The following is a 23,817-nucleotide window of genomic DNA, read 5'->3' on the forward strand; positions in this document are numbered from 1 at the left end:
TGTCTGAGCCCGTTTCGATGCTCCGCCTTGTTATTTATTTATTTCGTTTTCATTTGTGGGGTATATTTTCATATATCCATATATCTCGGTTATTGAATGACATTCGATTCTGACACATATATGCCTAAAAGCAAAGCCCTGAAAATGGATGATCTGGACTACAGTAAGTAAACCAGGTTCAGTGTTGTGTTTAGTACTGCATCAGTCTCTGTCTGTTTCCTTATTCATATAAGCATCAGAATGAAAGGGTTGTATGTCATTTTGAAGGGGTAAAGTGTGATATAATCTGTTTTATTGTCAGTTTTGTCATTTGTACGGCTTTATTACACAGTTAGGGTAACAGTAACTGTCCATCACCAGTCATTGTACTGGATTCATTCATGTTTGGCCTTCTTCAGCTGTTTATTTGATTTTAGTAGATGCTGAATTATTTACTGGCAATATGCTGTATTTCATAAGTGTCATAGAGTTATGATATCGTGGATTGCAGCTATTTATTAGACGTTTTTAGGGACTGATTTTGGTTTGCAACCTAGCTTTTTATATTGGTATTTGACATGTCCTGAAGTGCCACACATGTTATACTTAATCTTAAACTATTTTAAACTACATTTTTCTAATTCTATATAGTAACTTTGCATGCAATTTTCATGACCATATTATTTAGAGACTTCTTAAAACAATTGGGGATGATGACCTATCTCAGCACCTGAAATATACACTTTCCATTCAACATTTATGTACATTTTAAGTTATTTAAAATAAGTTTATGGGCATGTCATTCATCAGCGATCCATATCTCAAACTGTTCAATTTTAAGGAACTTAATTTGGTACATTGCAAAGGCAAGCTGTTGAAACTGGTGACAAGCATTTAATTTCCTTTTGGAAGAGTTAGGCTACATATTTTATTTCTGTGATTTATTTCCGTTTAAATCTGAAGATTGTTCAGATTCATTTTGAGGAATGTAAGAAATTCAGAGAGTGTTTGTTGGTGCCTGCAGGCATTGCTTTCTGAGTTGCTAAGGGTTTGGCTCTGTTCTGTCCTGGCTTGCTCCCTTAAACCATCCAAACACCAGCTGGTGTCGTAAGAAACCTCTCAGTCCATAGAGAATCTGAATGTAAACTTCCCCTAACCCAGCGAGGCAGTATGAATCCTGATTATGTTTCCTTATCACATCATAAAGTGAATGATATTAGGCACAGGCGAGCAGTTTTGGAATGTTATCAGCATGAAGGGAAAATAAGGGATTGTTAACATGGAAAGCAGGCGTTGGTGTGCTAGAGACCTGGGTGTAGTGTATAGGAAGGGATCTCCTAATTCAGGCCTCTTTCTCTCCATCTCTGCAGTCCCAGCGGACTTGAGCCCGGATGAGCGCTCTGAGCTGGAGGAGATCCGGCGCAGGAAGGGAGCTCTGATTCTGGAGATCCATAGACTGAAAGAAGAGCTGAGAGAAGCGATTATAGAGGTGGAGGGACTGGAGACCAGCACAGAGGGCAGGTTAGTCTCTTTACTACTCCAATTATACTAATGAAGTACACAAATCCTGCACTTGAGTTCAAGTGCAGATACCCTGATGAAATATTATTTAATTAAAAGTATAAGACTGTGTTAAAAATATAGTTCACTCAGAAAGGAAAAATATTTCATCATTTACTCACCCTCATGCCATCCCAGATGTGTATGACTTTCTTCTGCTGAAAACACAAATAAAGATTTTTAGGAGAATATTTTAGCTCTGTAGGTCAATATAATGCAAGTGGATGGTGGCCAGAACTTTGAAGCTCCAAAAAGCACATAAAGGCAGCATATAAGTAATCCATAAGACTCCAGTGGTTTAATCCACGTCTTCAGAAGCGATCTAATAAATTTTGCGTGAGAACAGACCAAAATAAAATTCCTTTTTCACTGTACATCTTGACAGCAGTCTCCTTGGCAATCATGATTTCAAGCTCGATTACACCTTCGATTTCCTAGTGCTTGACACATGCACAGAATGCTAGATGGGGCTATTAAGTGTAATTTAGCTTGAAATCATGATTGTGGCTAGAGACTACTGATGTCAAGATTTATAGTGAAAAAGGAGTTTTGTTTTGGTCTGTTCTCCCCCAAAACTGATTAGATCGCTTCCGAAGACATGGATTAAACCACTGGAGTCTGATGGATTTCTTTGGAATAAGTTTTCCGAATGAAAATACTCTTAGTACAGATACTTGAAAAATGTAATGAAGTACAGTGACAAAGTAAAAATACTTAAAGGAGTAGTTCACCCAAAAATTACAATTCTCTCATTTACTCACCCTCATGCCATCCCGGATGTGTATGACTTTCTTTCTTCAGCAGAACACAAATTAAGATTTTAAGAATAATTTCTCAGCTCTTTAGGTCCATACAATGTAAGTGAAAGGGGGCCAAAGTTCCAGAAATCACATTGATCAGCATAAAAGTAATCCATATAACTCCAGTTTTAAATCTGGTTAAATCAGTAGCTGTGTTTACATGAACACTTTTTGTTTTAATCAAAATTAAGTCGGATTGATGTGAGTGTTTCTATGTATCAAACGTCAGATGGGAACTGTTATTGTGACGTGTAAACGGCACGATTATACAGCATTCCCTCCCCATTTGAAGGGGTGTTCACACTTCAAGTGCACAAAATTATTTTGGACTTCTCTACAAATGAGGATATGACGTTATGTTCATCAGATTGTTGCTTTAATAATCAATACATCATAAATGACAAAATAAAATTAATTAAAAAATGTTCAAATGCATCTACTCATTTTCCAGCAACAATAAAAACATCCAGTTTTGAAATATACAGCCTTTGAATTGAGCCAAGAGTTCAGTTTTATTTACCTGTTTCATGTGATATCATTATATGACCTCGCTGCCATATTCAGTACAGTACATGACCAAAATGTAAGATGTGTGAAGATTGTAACATACTGTATAAAAAGCACTATAACTTCTCTATACAGTATATATTTAATTGTAGGCTATACAGTATTCTAACGTTAGTCATTAAACAACACGTGATTTTGAAGCACAGAATTTAGTCACTCCACCAGATTACAATGTAAAAAAAAGTCATATTTACCCACAGAGTAACATTTTATATGGAAAATTCTGGATATTTTCAAATTAACTATGCTGCAAAAGAGACAACATATGCATGACAGCATAAAAAAACACAAGAGTCACAGACGTTTATTAATATAGTGACAGAATCAAACTAGAAAACAACACAAACATTTGTAACTCCTGTGTGTGCGCTCGCCGATCAAACGTCATACTGGCCGGCGTACAGAGATGAATCGTGAATAAAATATATTTAAATGTCCGTGAAAGTCAAATCTGGCAATATTTCTGCTGACTTCAGACATGTACACACTTTTCCTGGCACTTGGCATGGATCGAAAGCTTTTGGATGCTATTATTGATGTCATTTCACAGATGTTTCTCCATTCACCGCTGTTGCTTCTTTACGCTAGTGGTCACAAATATGCCCACTGTGATGCAAGTGTGTCGTTTTGCATAAAATGTCATGACGCCATTACTGCGTCAGTACTGAACATGCGCAGATCGTCTCAGTTTCTCAAAGCAATCTGATCAAGTGTTTACATGGTAAAAATTCTCTCTTCACGGATTAGAAAAGGTTTACAGCACCCCTTACAATCCGAATGAAATTTAAATCAGATGTAGCCAATTTAATCCAATTGACGTGGTTGCATGATTTTTTTTATTCAGACTGAGTTTCTAGTTCGATCACAAACGGGTTATCCGGGTCCAATTTCCTCAGAAGAATCAGATCAATATTTTAGTCAAGTTTTACTATAAATTCTCATCCCTGTTCAGTCAATCTCCACTTTAACGTTCACATTCTTCTTGTGTTTTTTATGTGATTCACATTCTTCATGCATATCGCCCCCTACTGGGATGGGAGAAGAATTTATAGAAAAAATTAACTTAAATATCAGTTTCTCACCCACACCTATAATATCACTTATGAAGACAGGAATTAAACCACTGGATATGGATTACTTTTATGCTGACTTCATTTGCTTTTTGGAGCTTAAAATGTTTGGCACCCATTGACTTATAGAAGCTACAGAGCTGAAATATTCTTTAAAAGTCTTCCGATTTGTGTTCTGCAGAAGAAAGAAAGTCATACTCTGGGATGACGTAAATGATGAGAGAATTTTCATTTTTGGGTGAAATATTCCTTCGGAATCGTGGAATCCAGTCATAAGAGTGGAATTAACTATTAAACACGGAATGGCAAGGAATTTTACATTTGGGTTAATGCTTAATTAATCAAATTAAAACCATGATATGTCCTAGCATGATTATTAACCACAAAAGGCTGAGATTTAATTAAATATATATACAGTCTACATTTGTTGAACACTTCAAAGATAATGTGTAAAGCCGGCCACTCATAGACTGATAGCATCTCATCATAAGCATCATGTGCGCCCTGTGTTTGTAATAGATTATAGACAGCAGAGCACTCATTGAAGTGCGCAGCACATGCAAACTATATTTTTACATAATTAAATCACAGCATTATCCAGAGGTGTGAAGCTGTCTTCAAAAACATACAAACTCAAATTTGCATCATTCGGCTTTCCGCCAAAATAATAGTTCAATAGAACTAGATGTGTGAATCTTTACTTTATTGGATCTTTATTAAAGCATTTCATTTAATAAATATAATGTAATAGTATGTTGAAAAATTATTGTTTTGTTTTTCATTTTATTACAGTTCTATAAAAATATTTGAATTTGACAGTTTGGACCCATTTTATATTAGGTGTCTTTAACTACTTTTAGCATTTGATACAATTATTATAAGTCTTGTTGCATTGTGGTTACGTTTAAAGTACCTGCATTTAATTACATTTATAGTTACAATGTTATCCTTACCCCTAACAATAACAATGCATACCAAACTCGAATCGAAACCGTTTTTACCTGGAGTGAACATTCGCATGAACTTTGTTACGGTGAGTGCGTAGATTTTTTTTATTTTATTTTTTTCGCCTGGCGAAAAACTGCCCTGACCAATAAAATATAAGCTTTAGATCAGGTATCAGAAGCCGTTGCGGTTACAAGAACCAGAGCAACTGATTGTGTTATAGCACAGAACACTACCGACATTAAACACTGAAGTAACTTCTGGAAGAAATCCTGAACCAACAGTAATGCCTTAAAAGTGAAAAAAAAATATTTTATGGGTTTTAACATGTAAATGATATTGCCGCATCACTGCCTTGCATTATCTGATCTTATGTGGATCATCTTCATAATTTATTCCATATAGCTGCATTGTTTTGCTTTTTGAATTTAATCGTACATGAGTTTTCTTATATGTCTAATATGATATACATAGTGGCATCTTTGCCTTTGTATCACTTTTTTTAATAAACAACTTTACGGATCATACATGTTTATCTTCTCCAAACACTATTGCTGTGACATACAGTGCACTCTGTGTGCCTTTTGAATACCAAAACCAAAATCGTTATTACTGTGCTATTTTTAATAGTCATTAACAGCCTCGTCTGTCAAAAGCAACATTAATGTATCTAATAATGGGTCAGACTGAAGATGTTTATTTTGGGGTGAGATCTGTGTTTTATTGCTTGCACTCTTGGAGTGTTTAAATTTAATCACATTTAATTAGCAACATACAGGTTTTTGAGCAAGTATAACACAAGTAGATTATGTCCCAGGGCTGGACTGGGACATAATTTCAGGCCAGGAGTCTCACACTCCTCCAGGCCACCCAATAAACTCACAACAAATTTTAAAACCACAGCTGATGTTGGGGATAATGATTTAACAATACACTTTATCCTAAGGTTGTATACATTAACATTTACATTTATGCATTTGGCAGACGCTTTTATCCAAAGTGACTTACAGTGCACTTATTACAGGGACAATCCCCCCAGAGCAACCTGGAGTTAAGTGCCTTGCTCAAGGGCACAACAGTGGCATCTTGGTGGTGCTGGGGCTTGAACCCCTGACCTTCTGGTCAGTAACCCTGAGCCTCAACCACTGAGCCACGACTGCCCCATTAACGATGAACATGTCACATTCCAATTAGGTTTAAATACATCATAATGAATATTTCTAATGCATTTGTTCATCTTAGTTAATGTTAATTTATACATATTGTTCATTGTTAGTTCTTAATGATGTTACATTACCAATTTTTTATATTAAACTCATTAAAGTCATTCAAGCTAATTTTTGAGTCACTCCACAGATTTCATATTAGCAAACTACAGTTTTGGAAAGTTGTTTAGGACATCTACTTTGACAGATTGTTTCACTTTTAATTGACTATATCACAATTTCAGTGGGTCAGAAGTTTACATACACTAAGTTAACTGTGCCTTTAAGCAGCTTGTACATTTCCAGAAAATGATGTCAAGACTTTAGGCAATTAGCCAATTAACTTCTGATTGGAGGTGTACTGAATTGGAGGTGTACCTGTGGATGTATTTTAAGGCCTACCTTCAAACTCAGTGCCTCTTTGCTTGGCATCATGGGAAAATCAAAAGAAATCAGCCAAAATCTCAGAAAAATAAAACTGTGGACCTCCACAAGTCTGGTTCATCGTTGGGAGCAATTTCCAAGGGCCTGAAGGTACCACATTCATCTGTACAAATAATAGTACTTGAGTATAAACACCATGAGACCACGCAGCCATCATACCGCTCAGGAAGGAGATGCATTCTGTCTCCTAGAGATGAATGTAGTTTGGTGCAAAAAGTGCAAATCAATCCCAGAACAACAGCAAAGGACCTTGTGAAGATGCTGGAGAAAACAGGTAGACAAGGATCTATATCCACAGTAAAACAAGACCTTTATCAATATAACCTGAAAGGCTGCTCAGCAAGGAAGAAGCCACTTCTCCAAAACCTCCATAAAAAAGCCAAACCACAGTTTACAAGTGCACATGGGGACAAGATCTTACTTTTTTGTCTCGTCCTCTGGTCTGATGAAACAAAATGGCCATAATGACCATCATTATGTTTGGAGGAAAAAGGGCGAGGCTTGCAACCATCACAACCCAGCCCTGTTCATTGCGAGTAAATTAACACTATGCGACCAAAAAACGTCTGTTATTAGCCATTGGCAAGTAAATATTAACATTTCACTTGCCAGTGATAGAGTTGTGTAGTGTTGAAGCACTGAGGCACTTTTACTGAATAAAAAGCAGTTGATTAAGAAGCTGGATTCAGCCTCGTCTTTCCCTGCATGCTTCCTCATGCGCACGCAAGAAAGAGCAGTTGTGTCTCGTTCAGTTGAACTCATCATCTCAGGGAACTGCACTGTGGACGTCACAAGAGCAGCTCTCTTGAGAGTGTGTGAAGATGAACCACTTCTCAAGCGCTCTGATGTGCACGCCATCTACAGAGGCTTGTGCCAAGCTACCGCGAAAATATAAACAAGGTATAAACATATTAATATTGTGAACGCAAAGCGCTCCAGTTTCACTTAAAGGCCATGCAATGGCAATAACCGTGGCCATTGTGGGTTTATTCACATAGTGTTAATAACACGCAGTGAGACAGAGATGTCCTGCTTTATTTCTGTTGAGATGAACAAGTGCAAGAAACAAAATCTCAAAGTCTTCCTTCACGAGAAATAAGGGCTTGTGAGTTAACCAGAAAGCCTTAAAATAATGTGTGAAATTGAAGAATATAAGATTTTACTGTTGCATAATACAATAGCTATACAGGTTGGCTGGGTTACAAAAGAAGCAAAAGAAAACATCGATCAAGTCCAGTAGATCAAAAGTTAATCAGACAAATAAGAGAGATACATTTTATTTTAGACATATTTTGATAATTATAATATTATTTTATATTTGACTGTCATTCATACATTTTTGATGCCTTAAAAGGAAATCATACCCTTATTTTATTATATGACCCAAGCTAAATTTGTATAAATGACTTTGTTGTGTGCATGAAGCACACATAGTGAGTTTGTATCAGTAATTAATCATCATATTCATGAAACACCTAAAACCGACAATTAATCATCATAGCCCTAAAACAGGCAATTCATTATCATAATCACAATTATTGGTTTGACAATTAATTGTCAGCCAAATTTCAAAATCGTGACCCCTAACTTTCATTATAAGGTTCCAAACTTGTGAATTGTTTTGTTAAAAATGTGTATGAAAATTCAAACAGTGACAACAGCTTGTATCGTTATTAAAAATGCGATTTCATGACATCATCTAAATTGATTGAATGTGAAATTTGTACATTTTGTACATGTGATTAAAATCTTGTATATTTTACAATATTCTATGTAGCATGAATATATATGAAGAGGCCCCCTCTATCTGTTTGTTTAATATATTTTTTAGTTACATTATGCTTACATGTCATCAAAAGTCTGGCGAGTAAAAACTAAAATTAACTAGCCAATGACGATTCTTTCTCCAACATGATCCTAGAGGGTTGCAACCATGAAGCATGGGGGTAGCAGCATCATTTTGTGGGGGTGCTTTGCTGCAGGAGGGACTGGTGCACTTCACAAAATAGATGGCATAATGAGGAAGGAAAATTATGTGGATATATTGAAGCAACATCTCAAGACATCAGCCAGGAAGTTAAAGCTCTGTCGCAAATGGGTCTTCCAGATGGACAATGACCCCCAAGCATACCTCCAAAGTTGTGGCAAAATGGCTTAAGGACACAAAATCAAGGTATTGGAGTAGCCATCACAAAGCCCTAACCTCAATCAGATAGAAATGTTGTGGGCAGAACTGATAAAGCATGTGCGAGCAAGGAGGCCTACAAACCTGACTTGGTTACATCAGTTCTGTCAGAAGGAATGGGCCAAAATTCCAGCAAATTATTGTGAGAAGCTTGTGGATGGCTACCCAAAACATTTATACGTAAATATAAAGTGAGACCAACCATTTTTATTTTTATGATAACATTTTTAATCTTTAAAACAAGGAATTCGGGAAAAAAATACAACAGAAAACACAGAATTTGATAAATGGAATATGGAAAAAATAAAACAGATTTCATAAGGCTCTAGAACATTTTCTCACTCGCATATTGGCTTGTGTTTGTGGTTTACATGCAAACAGGGCTGCACAATTCATCGAAAATAGTTTTACAATTACAGCTGCGGTAATTAAATAATCATGCAAAGTGTCATTTACAGGCTTCCATTTAGATCTACTCCCTTTGCATCAAAATGTCATATTCACATTTCTTTTTTCAGTCGTTGAGCATTGTAACCAAATTACAGACATGTCTTTGAGGATGTAAGCCTGTGAGTAATATTGCAACAAACTAGAACCATACCATTATAATGCAACAATACAACTTCTAAATAACAATTGTCTGCTTGGTTTGGAAATGTTTGCATTTGCATGTTTTGGTCATAATTGTGCAGCACTAAATGCAAGAATTCAAAGAATTCCGCTTATATGTTTGATTAAACGTTTCTTTCTCCAGTTTGTCTCCTATAATGGTTAACTCAGCCAGACAGTGCACACATACACACACACTTATCTCCATACTTGTGGCTGTGTAAACAGTGAAGTCGTTCATGGGAAGTTTTTTTGAACTCATATGAATGTGTTCAGTAGGTTAATAGGACACTCAAATTGAGATACTGAATAAAATGAAATACTGATAATAATCTCCTCTTTTTGTACAGCAAAACTTTACAGAAAAGTCGACATGTGGCCATGGGGAGGAAAAAATTCAACATGGACCCAAAAAAGGTACAGACATTTTTTTTTTACCATTTTATTACCCTATCAAGAAATGTTTCATTTACTCACCCTGTGGTCTAAACCCAAGTCACTGTATTTCTTTTCTGAAACACAAAAAGAGATATTCGGTTAAATGTCCAAGTGTCTCTTTTTCATCAATGAAACTAAATGGAGATTTATAGCATCAAGTTGCATAAAGCACTATAAAAGTATTCTATGACCTGTGCGCTATAATTCCTAGTCTGATAAATTCCTCCTCTGCTGCATGAATGACATATGACATACAGCAGGTTTGATTTAATTGGTTCTCGTGTGTCACATAACCCGATTGTAACACAGTAAGTTTCTGGGAATGAGACTTGAGAACTACAGAAGAGGGGAAGATTATCACTGTAATGTAATGTATTTTAAAACATTTGATAGTATAATCTTGTTGGGTTCTTTTTAACTATTCCATTTGTTTACAGGGCATTGTATTCCTAGTGGAGAATGAGCTGCTCAGACACACTTCAGAGGACATTGCTCAGTTTCTGTACAAAGGAGAAGGACTCAATAAAACTGCAATAGGAGACTATCTTGGTGAAAGGTACAGTAGAGGTCTGCTGTAGTCAAATAACATACTGTTAACATAACTAATAACATAAACATTTTTAATGCAATTGAAATCTCTTTCTCTTTCAGAGATGACTTCAATATTAAAGTATTGCAGGCCTTTGTTGATCTTCATGAATTCACAGATCTGAACTTGGTACAAGCACTTCGGTAAATAAATATCTCTATATGTCTGGATTTATAATTCGAATGTATTATTTCTAGGAGTAAAATTAGTTTTAGGGCTCGCTCATGGATGTCTGTCTGTTCGTGCTCATTACAGGCAGTTTCTGTGGAGTTTCCGGTTGCCAGGCGAGGCTCAGAAAATTGACAGAATGATGGAGGCATTTGCTCAGAGATACTGCCACTGCAATCCTGGAGTTTTCCAGAGCACAGGTCTCACACACGCATGCAATACATCTTGGCTAACACAAATGTGTCATTACTGTAATTTTAAATGAATATTTCATCATTTACTCACCCTCATGTTCTGCAAAACTTAAACTGGGAAATCCTAGTGATGGTTAAACAGAAACAATATCATGACCGTCAATGGTGAATTGGAGATGACAAGCCTCTAAAACTATCAGCATAAATACTGTATATATATATATATATACATATACACATACACATACAGAGCACACACACATTTTTTGGTAAAATAGTCGTTGAATGGATTATAAGTAAAAAAATATATATATATTTAATTTTTAATTTATCTACCGAGTTCATTGCAGTGCATATTGGGATTGTCTATCTGGGGTTGGACACATGTGATGCTACCTTAAAACTTGGCCAAATCTAGATATTTTAGGAGGTAGCATAATTAAGATACCTACCTTTTGGAACAGCTTTCACATTGGGAGCTCGCCTACAGTACAATGTTTTAAAATGCTGCCTCCGGAGGACGCTCGCTAGGTTTTTGGAACAGACCCAGAATGTTTATATTTGGTTGACTTGCATAGATGCATCAGCATTAATAGTCTTCAAACTCTGCCTTCTCCTCATAGACACCTGTTATGTGCTGTCATTTTCCATCATCATGTTGAACACTAGTCTGCACAACCCAAATGTGCGGGACAAGCCCACAGTGGAGCGCTTCATCAGCATGAACAGAGGCATCAATGATGGGGGAGATTTACCAGAGGAGCTGCTTAGAGTAAGTGTGGACATCTGATAATGTGTTGAATGATTATCATATTGTAATATAAATGTTATTGCAAAAAGACATAATACATACCCCATAAATGTAAAATTGTAAGTACACTGCATGGCCAAAAAAAAAAGCTCTCATTTGGATTTCAATAAGCAGATACTTAAGAAGAGTCTATGATTGAATCATTATTGCAGCGATTGATATGTTTCAGCTGGCAACAATTCTTTAAACCCAAACTGATGCAGTGTGTAGCTTCAAACTTTTTAAACAATCATGTCGGAAGACGAATCCTGTGGTCTTGAAAAAGATAATGTTTTTCAGAGAAGGGGTAATATATTGGCCTGCATCAAGCAAAGAAAACAACTAGGGAGATTGCTAAAATAACAGGAATTGGACTGTGGAGCAATAGAAAAAGGTCATGTGGTCTGATGAGTCCAGATTCGCCTTATTCCAAATTGATGGGCACATCAGGGTAAGAAGGGAAGCTCATGAAGTGATGCACCCATCATACATAGTGCTCACTCTACAAGCCTCTGGAGGCAGTATTATGATCTGGGGATGCTTCAACTGGTCAGTTCGAGGCTCAGCAACGTTATGCTGCTATAAAATGATGTGAGCTGATCTGAATGTACTGAATGACCAGGTTATCCAATCAATGGATTTTTTCTTCCATGATGTCATTGGCATATTCCAGGACAACAATGCCAATTGTGCCTCAAATTGTGAAAGAGTGGTTCAGTGAGCTTGAGGAATCATCTTCACCCATGAATTGGCCACCACAGAGTCCTGACCTTAACTCCATTGAAAGTCTTTGTTAGAGAAGACTTTATGGATTGGTTTGACTCTCCCGTGATCGATACAAGATCTCGGGCAAAAATGTATGCAAATCTGGATGGAAGTAAATGTTGTGACATTGCATAAGGTTGTCGAAATAATGCCACGATTAATGCACAACGTAATTGAAGCTAAAGGCGGTCCAACTAAATGTTATTTCAATGCGATTAATTATAAAATATATATATATATATATATCGCTAATTAAAGCCCTAGGTATACTTGCATTTCTTCCACAATCTGAGCAATTTAAGGTTAAAGTGTCACATTTACGTATGTTTTTGCAGATGTCAGTCAGCAGGGGGCAGTCAGTGCTGCTTCAGCTGTACATATTAAAAAAACGACAGCAGTTCAAACATAGACTGAGCACAACAGAATGCAGGGGACACGAAAACCTTTTTAAAAAGTTTTTTAAAGTGCAACTACATTTAACTCCTTAAGCTCGCCTTCTGGTGGGCCAATGAGAAAATAAATGATCAAAATATTAATAACTACAGTCTTGACCAACACAAAATAGGTATTGTTAGCTTAGAAGCTGTACTTTACAATACATTATGACCAAAAATTAACAATTGCTTTGAAATTTGCAGACAAATCAGAAGTGTTCCGTTTTGATAATGTATTAATAACTTTGCACTGTACATATTATTGTTATAATCATTCTCATCAAATAGCCATGTGTCTTATGTTGTTGGAAAGCTCTCAAAGAGTAGAATACAACCAAACTATTTGTTTTACTCACAGTCAAAAATATAGCAAGTAAAAGCTAAGTACATGTGAACAGGTGTTGCTCATATGCTGTGTTTTCGCTTGTAACTTCACGAAAAATAAACTGAACATAAAATATACCATTACTTAGAGGAGGTGATTATCATTAAAATAGGACCACACACACAACATAATCAGATGCATATATCATTAGATAATTGACATAAAGCACCATGTGCACACAGCATCTGGCTGTCATGCAATCTGGCTGAAAACACGTTGGCTTACCTTGATCAGATGATGTCATCGAAAAGGATGTAGCATCATGGATTGCTAACCCAATCAGATTGATTTCAGATCGTTGTAAAAAGTCATCCATATTTGGGAAGAGAGACATGTGATTGGTGATTGTTACATATGGCCACCAGGAGAGGTCGCCAAGTACATGACTCAGACTCGATGACTCAAATGGCACAGAATGAAACTCGTTGTGTGAAATCTCATTTCAAAAATAATTTCTGTATTCTATGCAAACCTTTAATCATTGTTGTGTTTGCATGTGTAATTATTATGTTTTATTTGTTTGGAGACGTTTTTGTACACCCGGATAAATAATTTTTGTAATGCTATAACTTTTTATTGTTTTGTTGTATAAACACAACATTTTACTCAAAGTTCACTTGATTGGGAAGAAAACAAAGCAGTTTTTTGGGGCCACCTTATTTACACACTGAGGTATATAATTTAAAATAAGAAAAAATAAGAGAAAGTTTTTTGTGATTTCTCACAGCTTCTTAGGCTGAGAGTCGCAGAATTTATCAATCTATATCATTAAAAAAATTGGAAAGTTTTCTTTAAAACTGAGTTATAACCACTGATCTATATCAGTGGTTATAACCCTTTTTTCTTTTCTTTTTTTTCTTTTTTCTTGTAGCCTAATTTTGCTTATACCACTGAAACCTTTATAAACGCCCTCAGCACTTAAAGGGTTAACTTAACACTAAAAATGCAGCAATTATGGCGCAGTACACTGAAAACCAGTGAGACGCTCAAAACGTCCACGTAGACTGATGCAACAAAGCCTCCTGTGAGAACAGCGCTCATAATATGTTGACTTCTAAAGCCACTTTTGAAATTTCTTTGAATGTTTTAGTAGTAATATAGTATAAGCAGCTATAGAAAATGGATGGATGTATATTACAGTATATTTATCAGCAAATATTTATATATGGGATTAATTATGATTGCAGAGAATTAATCTGTGTGTCATATTGTTTTAATTGATTGACCGACCTAGTTTTATTATACAACAGATACTTTAGACTCCCAAAGGGTTGAGCATTGTATAATGACTTAAAATGCATACTTGTGATGGCACAAATTAGCTATACCGCTTGGCAACCACAAATAGATTAATAATAATGCTTAGTGTTTATTAAACATGGGTATATTTCATTATATCGCTGGTGCTTCTGTTGCTAAAAACTGCTGTTGTTAAAACCCTCATACTCACCGTGGTAAACTCACTTTCTCGAGTTCAGATTTTTATAAACGGTGGCAATTATTATTATTTATTTTTATTTTCTTTAGAATCTATATGACAGCATTAAGAACGAGCCCTTTAAGATCCCAGAGGATGATGGGAATGACCTGACACACACTTTCTTCAACCCTGACAGAGAGGGCTGGCTCCTCAAACTGGGTGAGTCCCTCCAGCATTGTTTCTGTTTAACCAACATTTTCTCACTGCTTTGTGAATTGATGTAAAGCTGTTGGTAGGGTCTCTTATTGCCGTTGCATGATTTTCTGTTATTTCATTGGAGCGCTTTGCTCTTTTATTTCCCCTGAAACCTAGCAAATCATAACTTCTAATGTGTTCGGCACTTTAAAGATTGACCTTTTTTCTGCATGGCGAGCTCTTTTGAGATCTAAGCACTAAAAGCTTCTCAATCTTTTGCCCTTTCCTTGTGTCTCTTTCATTTTCTGTATCCTTTCTCCCGATCTCCTCTGGCTCCTGCTCTGCTTGACCTGTGATTTCTCTGCCTCTGGTGCTGTTCAACCTGCAGGAGGTATGTACAGCCTCTCTTCCCTTACTTTTAAACTTCAGTGGGCAAAGTCCAGTACACACTAACAATTTTGCTATGTGAGACAAATTTCTGGAATTGTAAAACATTTTTTACCATTTTATATCATGTGTTGCTGCAGCATAATTACAACAGCAGGCTTGATGTGCTTTTTAAACTGACAGTGTTTTTTGCTGCGTAAGAGAGCTGCAGGTCTTAGAAAATAAAGTGATTACTTCTGATCTGATTTATGCGTATTCACATACAACAGAATGGGCAAAAGACTTTCACCTAAAATACTCTAGACACTGTATAAGGAGTAAAGGAAAGTGTTGAGTATTTGGTTTGCAATACTTAATATTTCTGTGCTGAGTGACTCCAGCCAGGTCTCCTAAGCAACCAAATTGGCCTGGTTGCTAGGGAGGGTAGAGTCACATGGGGTAACCTCCTCGTGGTCGCTAAAATGTGATTTGCTCTCGGTGGGGCACGTGGTGAGTTGTGCGTGGATGCCGCGGTGGATGGCGTGAAGCCTCCACACGCGCGTTGTATCCGCGGTAGCGTGCTTAACAAGCTACGTGATAAGATGCGTGCATTGACGTCTCAGACACAGAGGCAACTGAGATTCATCATCTGCCACCTGGATTGAGGCGAGTCACTATGCCACCGAGTCACTATGCCACCACGAGGACTTGGTGTGCATTTGGTCATTCCAAATTGGGGTTACAGTGAGCAACAAAGTTGTAAAATTGGCTATAACTTTACACAGAAAAGATAATTGATTTTATCACTAAAATTATGTACACACATATTGTTTAAGTCTTTTGGCTATACCTTTGAAACAGTGAGAATTTTAATGTTTACAGATTGGGCCACATTTACTTCCATTGTAAGTGCCTCACTGTAACCCAGATTTTTATTTAAATTTTTTTTATAAAATGTTGTGATAATCAGCCTTATGTCTGTTGAGTTTTATTTGTATTAAATCTGGAAGATTCTTTTAAAGGCATGTTTTGTATCTCTAAAACGATGCAATCTTTCGTTCTTAGGAGGTCGCGTGAAAACATGGAAGAGACGGTGGTTTATTTTGACTGATAACTGCCTTTATTACTTCGAGTACACAACAGTAAGTCATTCCTTAAATTACATCGCACATAAAGAAAGAATAAAGAAATAGTTTATTTTACCTTATTTGTTAACGGGACTGAATTGTCTCGTACTGACATGGACCACTGATTGTACTGACTGATATGTGATTCTGTGTAGGATAAGGAGCCAAGAGGCATCATTCCATTGGAGAACCTGAGTATCCGTGAGGTTGAAGATCCTAGGAAGCCAGTGAGTCTGTTGACACTTTAAAAGGGTAGTTCACCCGAAAATGATAATTCTGTCATCATCTAGTCACCCTCATGCCATCTCAAAGTCGTATGACTTTCTATTCCCCGAGGAACACAAATCCTTTTTTTTTTTTTTTTTTTTTCAAACAATGCAAGTCAATGCAGTGTTTCCCACAAGATTTTGTGAGACTGTGGCGGGTGGACCTCAGTCCCTCTAGGGGGTCCAGGGGTATGGTCCTCTATAAGAAAATTGTGTACATTTTAAAATTAAATGCATCAGTCTGGTGCACTTTGAGAGAAAAATTAAGAGGCTAGATCTATGAAGAACTTTGTTCTCTTGTAAACAATTTGTGCTCTATCAGGAATTTAATCATAAACGCATCGGTTGAATAGATATGAATGGTGATGACATGGCAAAAAAGTCACACCCACAAAGCATGGTAAACGAAACAGTAGCGTTACTTCAACATGATTAGTTAACATTACAAATTGCTTAATGTTACATGATGAGCCAACTTGCTCATTAGATGCTGAAAATGGTTACATTGTCAGAACCGCTGGTAATAACGTTAACATTAGATAATTAGCTAACGTTAGCTAGCTAGATATAACTTTACATACGCTATAGGTTGTTTTTGGTTCCATCGCCATAATTGATCAACGTATTATAGCGAGATCCTCCAAGTCAGCAACAACCTTCTTCAGCATCACAGACATGTTGGACAGTTGGCATTGAATCTCTCCCACTGCGCCATCCAAATCGAGTCCCTGGTCTGCAGGCCTGTCAGAGTTTTCAGCTTGAGCACGTAAGTGTCTTTTAATGTCTCCAGAGCACAAGGATTTTGACTTCTTTGCCATGCTTACCTCAAAGAACAAATGTGTAACCAGATGTATCGAGTCTAACCAGATTATAACATGAAAATAATTTTAAAAAGTGCGCGGAGCTCGTCACTCACACGTCTGCTCCTCGCATGGCATAACGTGACCTCCGATATAAATTGTTTTTCACGACAAGTAGCGTGTGGTAAGTTGCTCGTTGGTCACGACGATTAGCATGAGCCTCCAAGTGTGGAGTCACTGCAGGGTCATGCACAACAAGCCATGTGATAAGATGCGTGGATTTCCGGCCTCAGTAGCGGAGGACTTGTCCTCCGCCACCCGGATTGAGGTGAGTAACTGCACCAACAGGAGGACCTGCTAAGAAGTGGAAATTGGGCATTCCAAATTGGGAGAAAGGGGGATAAAAAAAGATTATAGTGAACTAAAATAAAATGATAGCTTACTCAAAGCGATGTTTATATGCTTATAAAATAAACACACTTATAAAGAAAACAGTTTGTTTTTTTACTCACGTAAATGTGACACTTGGGACTGCCGCTCACAGTAATGTATGGAGCTAGCTCATGCAATGCTACATAATGAGACCTTGTCCCAAAGAATGATTCATAGCATTGATGGGTTATTGTGATTGGACTGCTAATAATTAACATCAAAGAAATGCAGCCTCTTACTACTATTCTGGTCGTTTACGTAAACCTGCCGATATTAACATGATTTGACAATAGAGGTCACTGTTGCCCCAAACATTACAAATGTACAGTTCTGTCCTTCTAATTGGTCATTTATAGTGGGACACGAACCAGTGGTTGAGAAACTAGTGTCATATGAATTACTTTTTTGATCATATATGCCTCAAAATATCTTAATTTGTGTTCCGCAGAAGAAAGAAAGTCATTTGAGTTCCAGACAACATGTCAGTGATGAGAGAGTTATCATTTTTGGGTGAACTATTCCTTTAACTGCACGTTTAAATGTTTCGCTTGGACAACTTGAAGTGTTTTCCACTTATTAATTCTCATACTAAAATGTAAAATGTACTTAAATCTGCAGAACTGTTTTGAGCTGTACATCCCTAATAACCGTGGGCAGCCGATTAAAGCTTGTAAGACTGAGGCTGATGGGAGAGTTGTGGAGGGAAATCACATGGTGTACCGGATCTCAGCCCCCACCCCAGAGGAAAAGGATGAGTGGATCCACAGCATCAAGTGAGTGATCATCACAACTAGATGAATGACTTAAGGCTTAAGTTCTGCTTAAATGAAATCCGACATGGTGTCTTCACACTCAGCATGTATCTATTGTTCATGAATGAGACCAAATGACTCATTTTGTATTAATGGACATATACAAATCTGTCCAATAATATGCTTTACTCCGTAATACCACCTGCCTCTTATTAGCAATAGCAAGTAGCAAATCATGATTCATGGTTGTGATGTAAACTAAAGCCTGTTAGTTATGATAAACTTCCTGTTTAAATAGGAAATGCATCACCACTGGAAAGAGAACTGTACTCTTCATTCCATTTCATGGCGTCTTTAAGACGTAGAGAACATAAAATTATCTTCTGTCTGTTGTTGTGTCAGGTCTGCTGTGAGTGTGGACCCCTTCTACGAAATGCTTGCAGCCAGGAAGAAACGTATTTCCCTCAAGAAAAAGGAAGCGCAACCTTGAAACATCTTCAATCCTCCCTTCTCCTTCCATACTCTTACACATCCTTTACTCCAGTAGAAGACAAACTCCCTCCATTCTCAAACTCTTCCATGTTTCATTGAGGTAGCACTTTTCCTGTCACCAGAAGGATCCGTTATGCCTGTTTTAAGGAGAGATGGATGTCATCAGGAATTCAATCTTTGGTCTGGCCTGCACAATTACCCATCTCTTACATCCATACTTCTATACACTGTTATTCATATCACACTAGTTTGTTCAGGCCTCCTTACTACAGTATATTATACTGACATTCCACCTGCAAACATAACATTCAGACTACTGCAGAAATCTCCATCCTGCATCCCTTAATGTATAGATCACCCAAAAATGAAAATTCTGTCATTTGTACTCACCCTCATGTTGTTACAAAGTGCTCTTTTCCAAAGACTTCCAGTAAGCTCCAGAATGGACATAAAACACCAAAAAGCAACAAAGTATTTAATATTACTCATGCACTATATTTAAAGTCTTCTGAATTCATACGATAGCTTTGTTTGTGGAACGGACCAAAATGTGTCTGGTCTAGCACGTTTGGTTTTATGCAATGCCATTTGGGTGTCATTGATTTTGGTTTTGTCCTTTTTGGAGCTTGACATCTGTGGTCACTATGTAATAACAACAGTATTTCAACTGTCTAGAACAACACAAGGGTGAGTAAATAATGGCAGAATTTACATTTTGGGGTAAACCGTTTCGTTTTAAACTTTGTGCAAGGCACTGGCTTTCATTGTTTGTCTCCTGTACACTACTTTTTACACACTACGTTCCTATTCTGCACACTTCCTCACCTCTTTGTTAGTTCATTACTTTGTACTTCCACAGTTACCTCTTTACAATCAATCTCACATTTGGAGGCTTCTGACCACCGCTCTTGCTATTTACAGCATTGTACTGTGAAGTTCTTAAACCTTACAGGGTAGACGACCAAACAGCTTTATGTTTTCTTCATCATTACCATCATCAGGGACAGATCTAACAGCCTTTAGTTGAGTTGAGCTTCTCTAGCTTTGTAGACCGTGTTATTGATCTTGTAGGACATTTTTCTCATGCTGAAGACTTTTTATTGTCTGGTCTATTCATCTGCTAGGTCTATTCTGTCTGTCTTAGACTTGTTTGTCTAAACTGACATGATATAAATGAAGATGAAAATGAAGGTCATTGATATTCATACCACATATCAATCTGAGAGTAAAAAACATTCATCTAAGATCACCCAAAAATGAAATCTCAGTCATTATTTACTCATCTCTGTGATGTTATATAACCCTATATGACTTTCTTTCTTTTTTGTAACACAAAGTGAGAAATTGTGAAAAAATTGTGTGCTCAGTGATGTCATAGATTTGCAGTTTATGGTGACCACATCTTCAAGCTTCAAAAGATGAGTACAAAAGTATAATTCAGATTTCTAATAAATTATTTCATGAGACTCATGATTGTTACAAAAACATACAATAAGGTTTAGTGAGAATGAAACCGAAATCGAATGTATTATTTAGCAAAAATGTTCACTGACCTTTGATCCCTGTGCACATTCATTATAGGGGCGTTCAAGCGAAAACTTGTTTTGTTTATCTAAAGCCAGTTTCTTCACAGCGATAGTGACAACAGAACGCAACACAGCTGCACACAGAGAATAGAACTTACTAAACATGTCTGAACAGTTTGTAGTTGAAGAATTGATGCATTTCTATATACCCAGCTTTATTTTATAATTGTTTTCAGATTTTGAATTCCAGTTCACAGCGGATAACCACATGATGCTGAAAATAGAAAATGAGCGATCGATAGAATGTACCGTCCCTCTTCACTGCTGGTTAGGACAAAACTCTGATCACCATAGAAAAGTTACCTTTTTGTCATGTATCATTTGCCAGCAAGTTAGTACACTGTGTGATTGTGGCTGCCTGTAACCTCCTCTATGTTTCTGTTTGATTTCCGAGTACTCCATAGAAAAAAAATAAGGCTGGGCATAGAAATGCATAAATTCTTCGACTTCAAACTCTTCAGATATGTTTAGTAAGTTCTGTTCTTTGTGTGCAGCGGTGTTGTGTTCTGTTGTCACTATCGCTGTGGCACACCTGTTTTTAGATGAACAAAACAAGTTTTTGCCCCAATGTCACGAGTGGGCTGTGCTCTCGTGCCCTATCATGAACGTGCGCAAGAGATTAACGGTCCGTGAAAATTTTCACTAAATAATACATTTGTTTTCAGATTGTTTCTCATCAAAACTTATTGTATGCTTTTATAACAATCATGAGTCTTTTTGAATAATTTATTACACTTCTGAATTATACTTTTGTGTTCTTTTGAAGCTTGAAGTGGTGGTCACCATAAACTGCCATTTTTGACATCACTGAACACAAAATTTTTCACAATTTCTCCCTTTGTGTAATGAAAAAGAAAGTAATATAGGATTATAAAAACACAGGGATGAGTAAACGAGGACTACATTTTCATTTTTGGGTGAACTATTACTTTAAGCATATCTGTTTACTTACGAGTTACGCATTCAGTTCACTTTTAAAGTGTTCTGGGACATATCATTATTTTTTGTTTAACAGAATAGGCCTATAATAATATTAGTTTTGTAGTTGGATGGTGTATCTGTATGTGACCAAAATGTTCTCTAGGATGAAAAGCAATGCTGGTAAAATGTATCCATCAAGATATCTGTAGAAACTCACCTCATTAAATAATGTCCCCCATTTTTAAGATGTTAAAAAAATAGCCTTAACTCCCCACTGTCCTGTTTCTGAATGTTCTTGCTAGTTTTTGAACTAAAAGTAGGCTTATAATTTGTCAACCACTTTGGCCACAAAACTGTTCTGGGGGAATCTCACAGAAACATGTCCTGGTCACATTTGAGGTCAACCATATTAAAGTAAAAAACAAAAACACAGCCTACTTGGAACTGATCATTTTTTATATATATATATATATATATACTGTATTGCAGTAAAAAAAAATACAGTGATAGTTTTTATTTAACAAAAGAATTAGCGTTCATTGGGTTGATTTATTACTTGGACATGTTCTTGGTTTCATGAGATTCATCTTCTTATCTGTATCTATTACAAACATCAACATTTGATGCATTTCAGAATATGTGTTTTCCAGGTCCGATAAAGCCATGTTTGCTGCTGTTTATTCCATGAACGAGACATGATAAAGATGTTTATTCATTATTTCTGATCTACAATATGTGCCAGAGATAGCAATGACCTGTTGTTCTGTTTGTGTGAAACTCTAGTGTACTCCCTCTCACTCAGTGCTGTTTGAAGGAGTTCCATGGCAGCTTTTTCCAATGTACTTTATATTTAGCTTTTTTTTTTTGTTTGTAAATACATGTTGTTTTGTTTGTTTACAACACAAATCGATATAATTTAATTTATTCTATTTTTTTTTGTAAAGAAATAAGGATCAGGGTTGCATGTTGTACTGAATCGAAGCATCTTTTGTAAACGGTGAATCTAATATCAAGATTTTGAACACGTAAGTTGACTACTAGCGTTCCGTATTTCTAATTAACACATGACCTTCTAGTTAATAAATTGTCATTGCAGTTATTATACAGTCTATATGGTGAGCATTGAGTAACAATTAAAATGTGTACTATTCAAAACAAAAACAATTTTTTTTTAAATGCAGATAATTATACGGAACACTAATAGTGGTCTATTTAAATATACTAATAAGTGAAAACGTTATAAAGGACAAATGTTAACAGTGCATTTTGCTTGACTTTTGTGAAGTGTTATAGAAATGGATGTCTTTATGACATTTAGTACTTTGGAGTCCGTGTTTATGGCACTTTAATAGAGTTTAGCACAGTTCAAAAGCTCTCCATGCATATGACCGTTTGATTTCCTCTCCAGTGCCCTATATCAGTATGTAATTAATTATGCAGTTCTCAACTTTGTTCATTCAAAGCATCCATATCGAATAATTTGAAGTTAATATGCTTCACATTGTATTGTATGCTAACCTACATGCTATATATGAGCCTAAAGACAGATCTTAAGGAGCTCCAAGTGTTAAATAGCATCAACTGCTGACTGCAACAGTACATTCTTAGATATGATATAAGCTATGTGTTTCAACTAATAGTTTGGGCATGACATGGTCTAATGAAGACAGTAGAATGACTCTAAATGACTTATAAATGACTAAATATGGACTTTCTTTCTTGATGAGATGTGCAAAGGTGCCAAAAGTCAATAGAAATACAGTAGGACAAATGAACGCATTTCTTTCTCTTGACTATTCTTTCTCCCTGTTTCTGATTGGACATAGAAAGGTTTGATTTTTGGAAAATGCTTCATGTAGCAAAACAAAGACTCAGTTATGGTACACTGGTGCCAATCAGCTCTAATAAACAAAAAGATTTTTTAAAAAAATACATGTTTGTTGTTTATCTAGGGATCAGAACATCATTGAGACTTGTAAATGGGCTCTTTTGGCTTGGGTCAGTAAGAATCCACCCATCTCAACCTAGTAACTGCATAGAAAACCTTAAACTAAATTTTAGAACACCTGAAAGTGTGTGGACTGCCACCCAAGAGACATTAAAACCAGCATGGTGTACCATAAATGCAAAACAATCCATCTGAAAGGTGCATGCCATCATAACTACACACTACCAGTGATGCACGAATGCATAAAGACATAGCATCATTCTTTACTGTTCTTACTGTTTTTCTTTATTGTTTACTGTTAGTTATTTTTTTATGCATTTATTGTTGTTCATTATTGCTTTGCACCTCACTGACTTGAAAATGTTTGCAAAATAAATTTTTACTA

The 23,817-nt window shown here is 36.4% G+C and overlaps 1 protein-coding gene across 1 annotated transcript; it reads left to right on the top strand.

Annotated features, from left to right (window-relative positions):
• Positions 1–23,817, top strand: LOC127656317 (cytohesin-2-like). Its single transcript, XM_052144588.1, has 12 exons — positions 1–163; positions 1,350–1,500; positions 9,715–9,781; positions 10,240–10,358; positions 10,454–10,534; positions 10,647–10,759; positions 11,377–11,525; positions 14,655–14,766; positions 16,174–16,250; positions 16,391–16,462; positions 18,352–18,506; positions 18,888–23,817. Exons 1-12 carry the CDS (start codon positions 97–99, stop codon positions 18,973–18,975), a joined length of 1,251 nt encoding a protein of 416 aa, XP_052000548.1. The 5' UTR covers positions 1–96; the 3' UTR covers positions 18,976–23,817.

This window comes from Xyrauchen texanus, chromosome 15 (assembly GCF_025860055.1).
Source record: "Xyrauchen texanus isolate HMW12.3.18 chromosome 15, RBS_HiC_50CHRs, whole genome shotgun sequence".
Taxonomy (NCBI): domain Eukaryota; kingdom Metazoa; phylum Chordata; class Actinopteri; order Cypriniformes; family Catostomidae; genus Xyrauchen; species Xyrauchen texanus.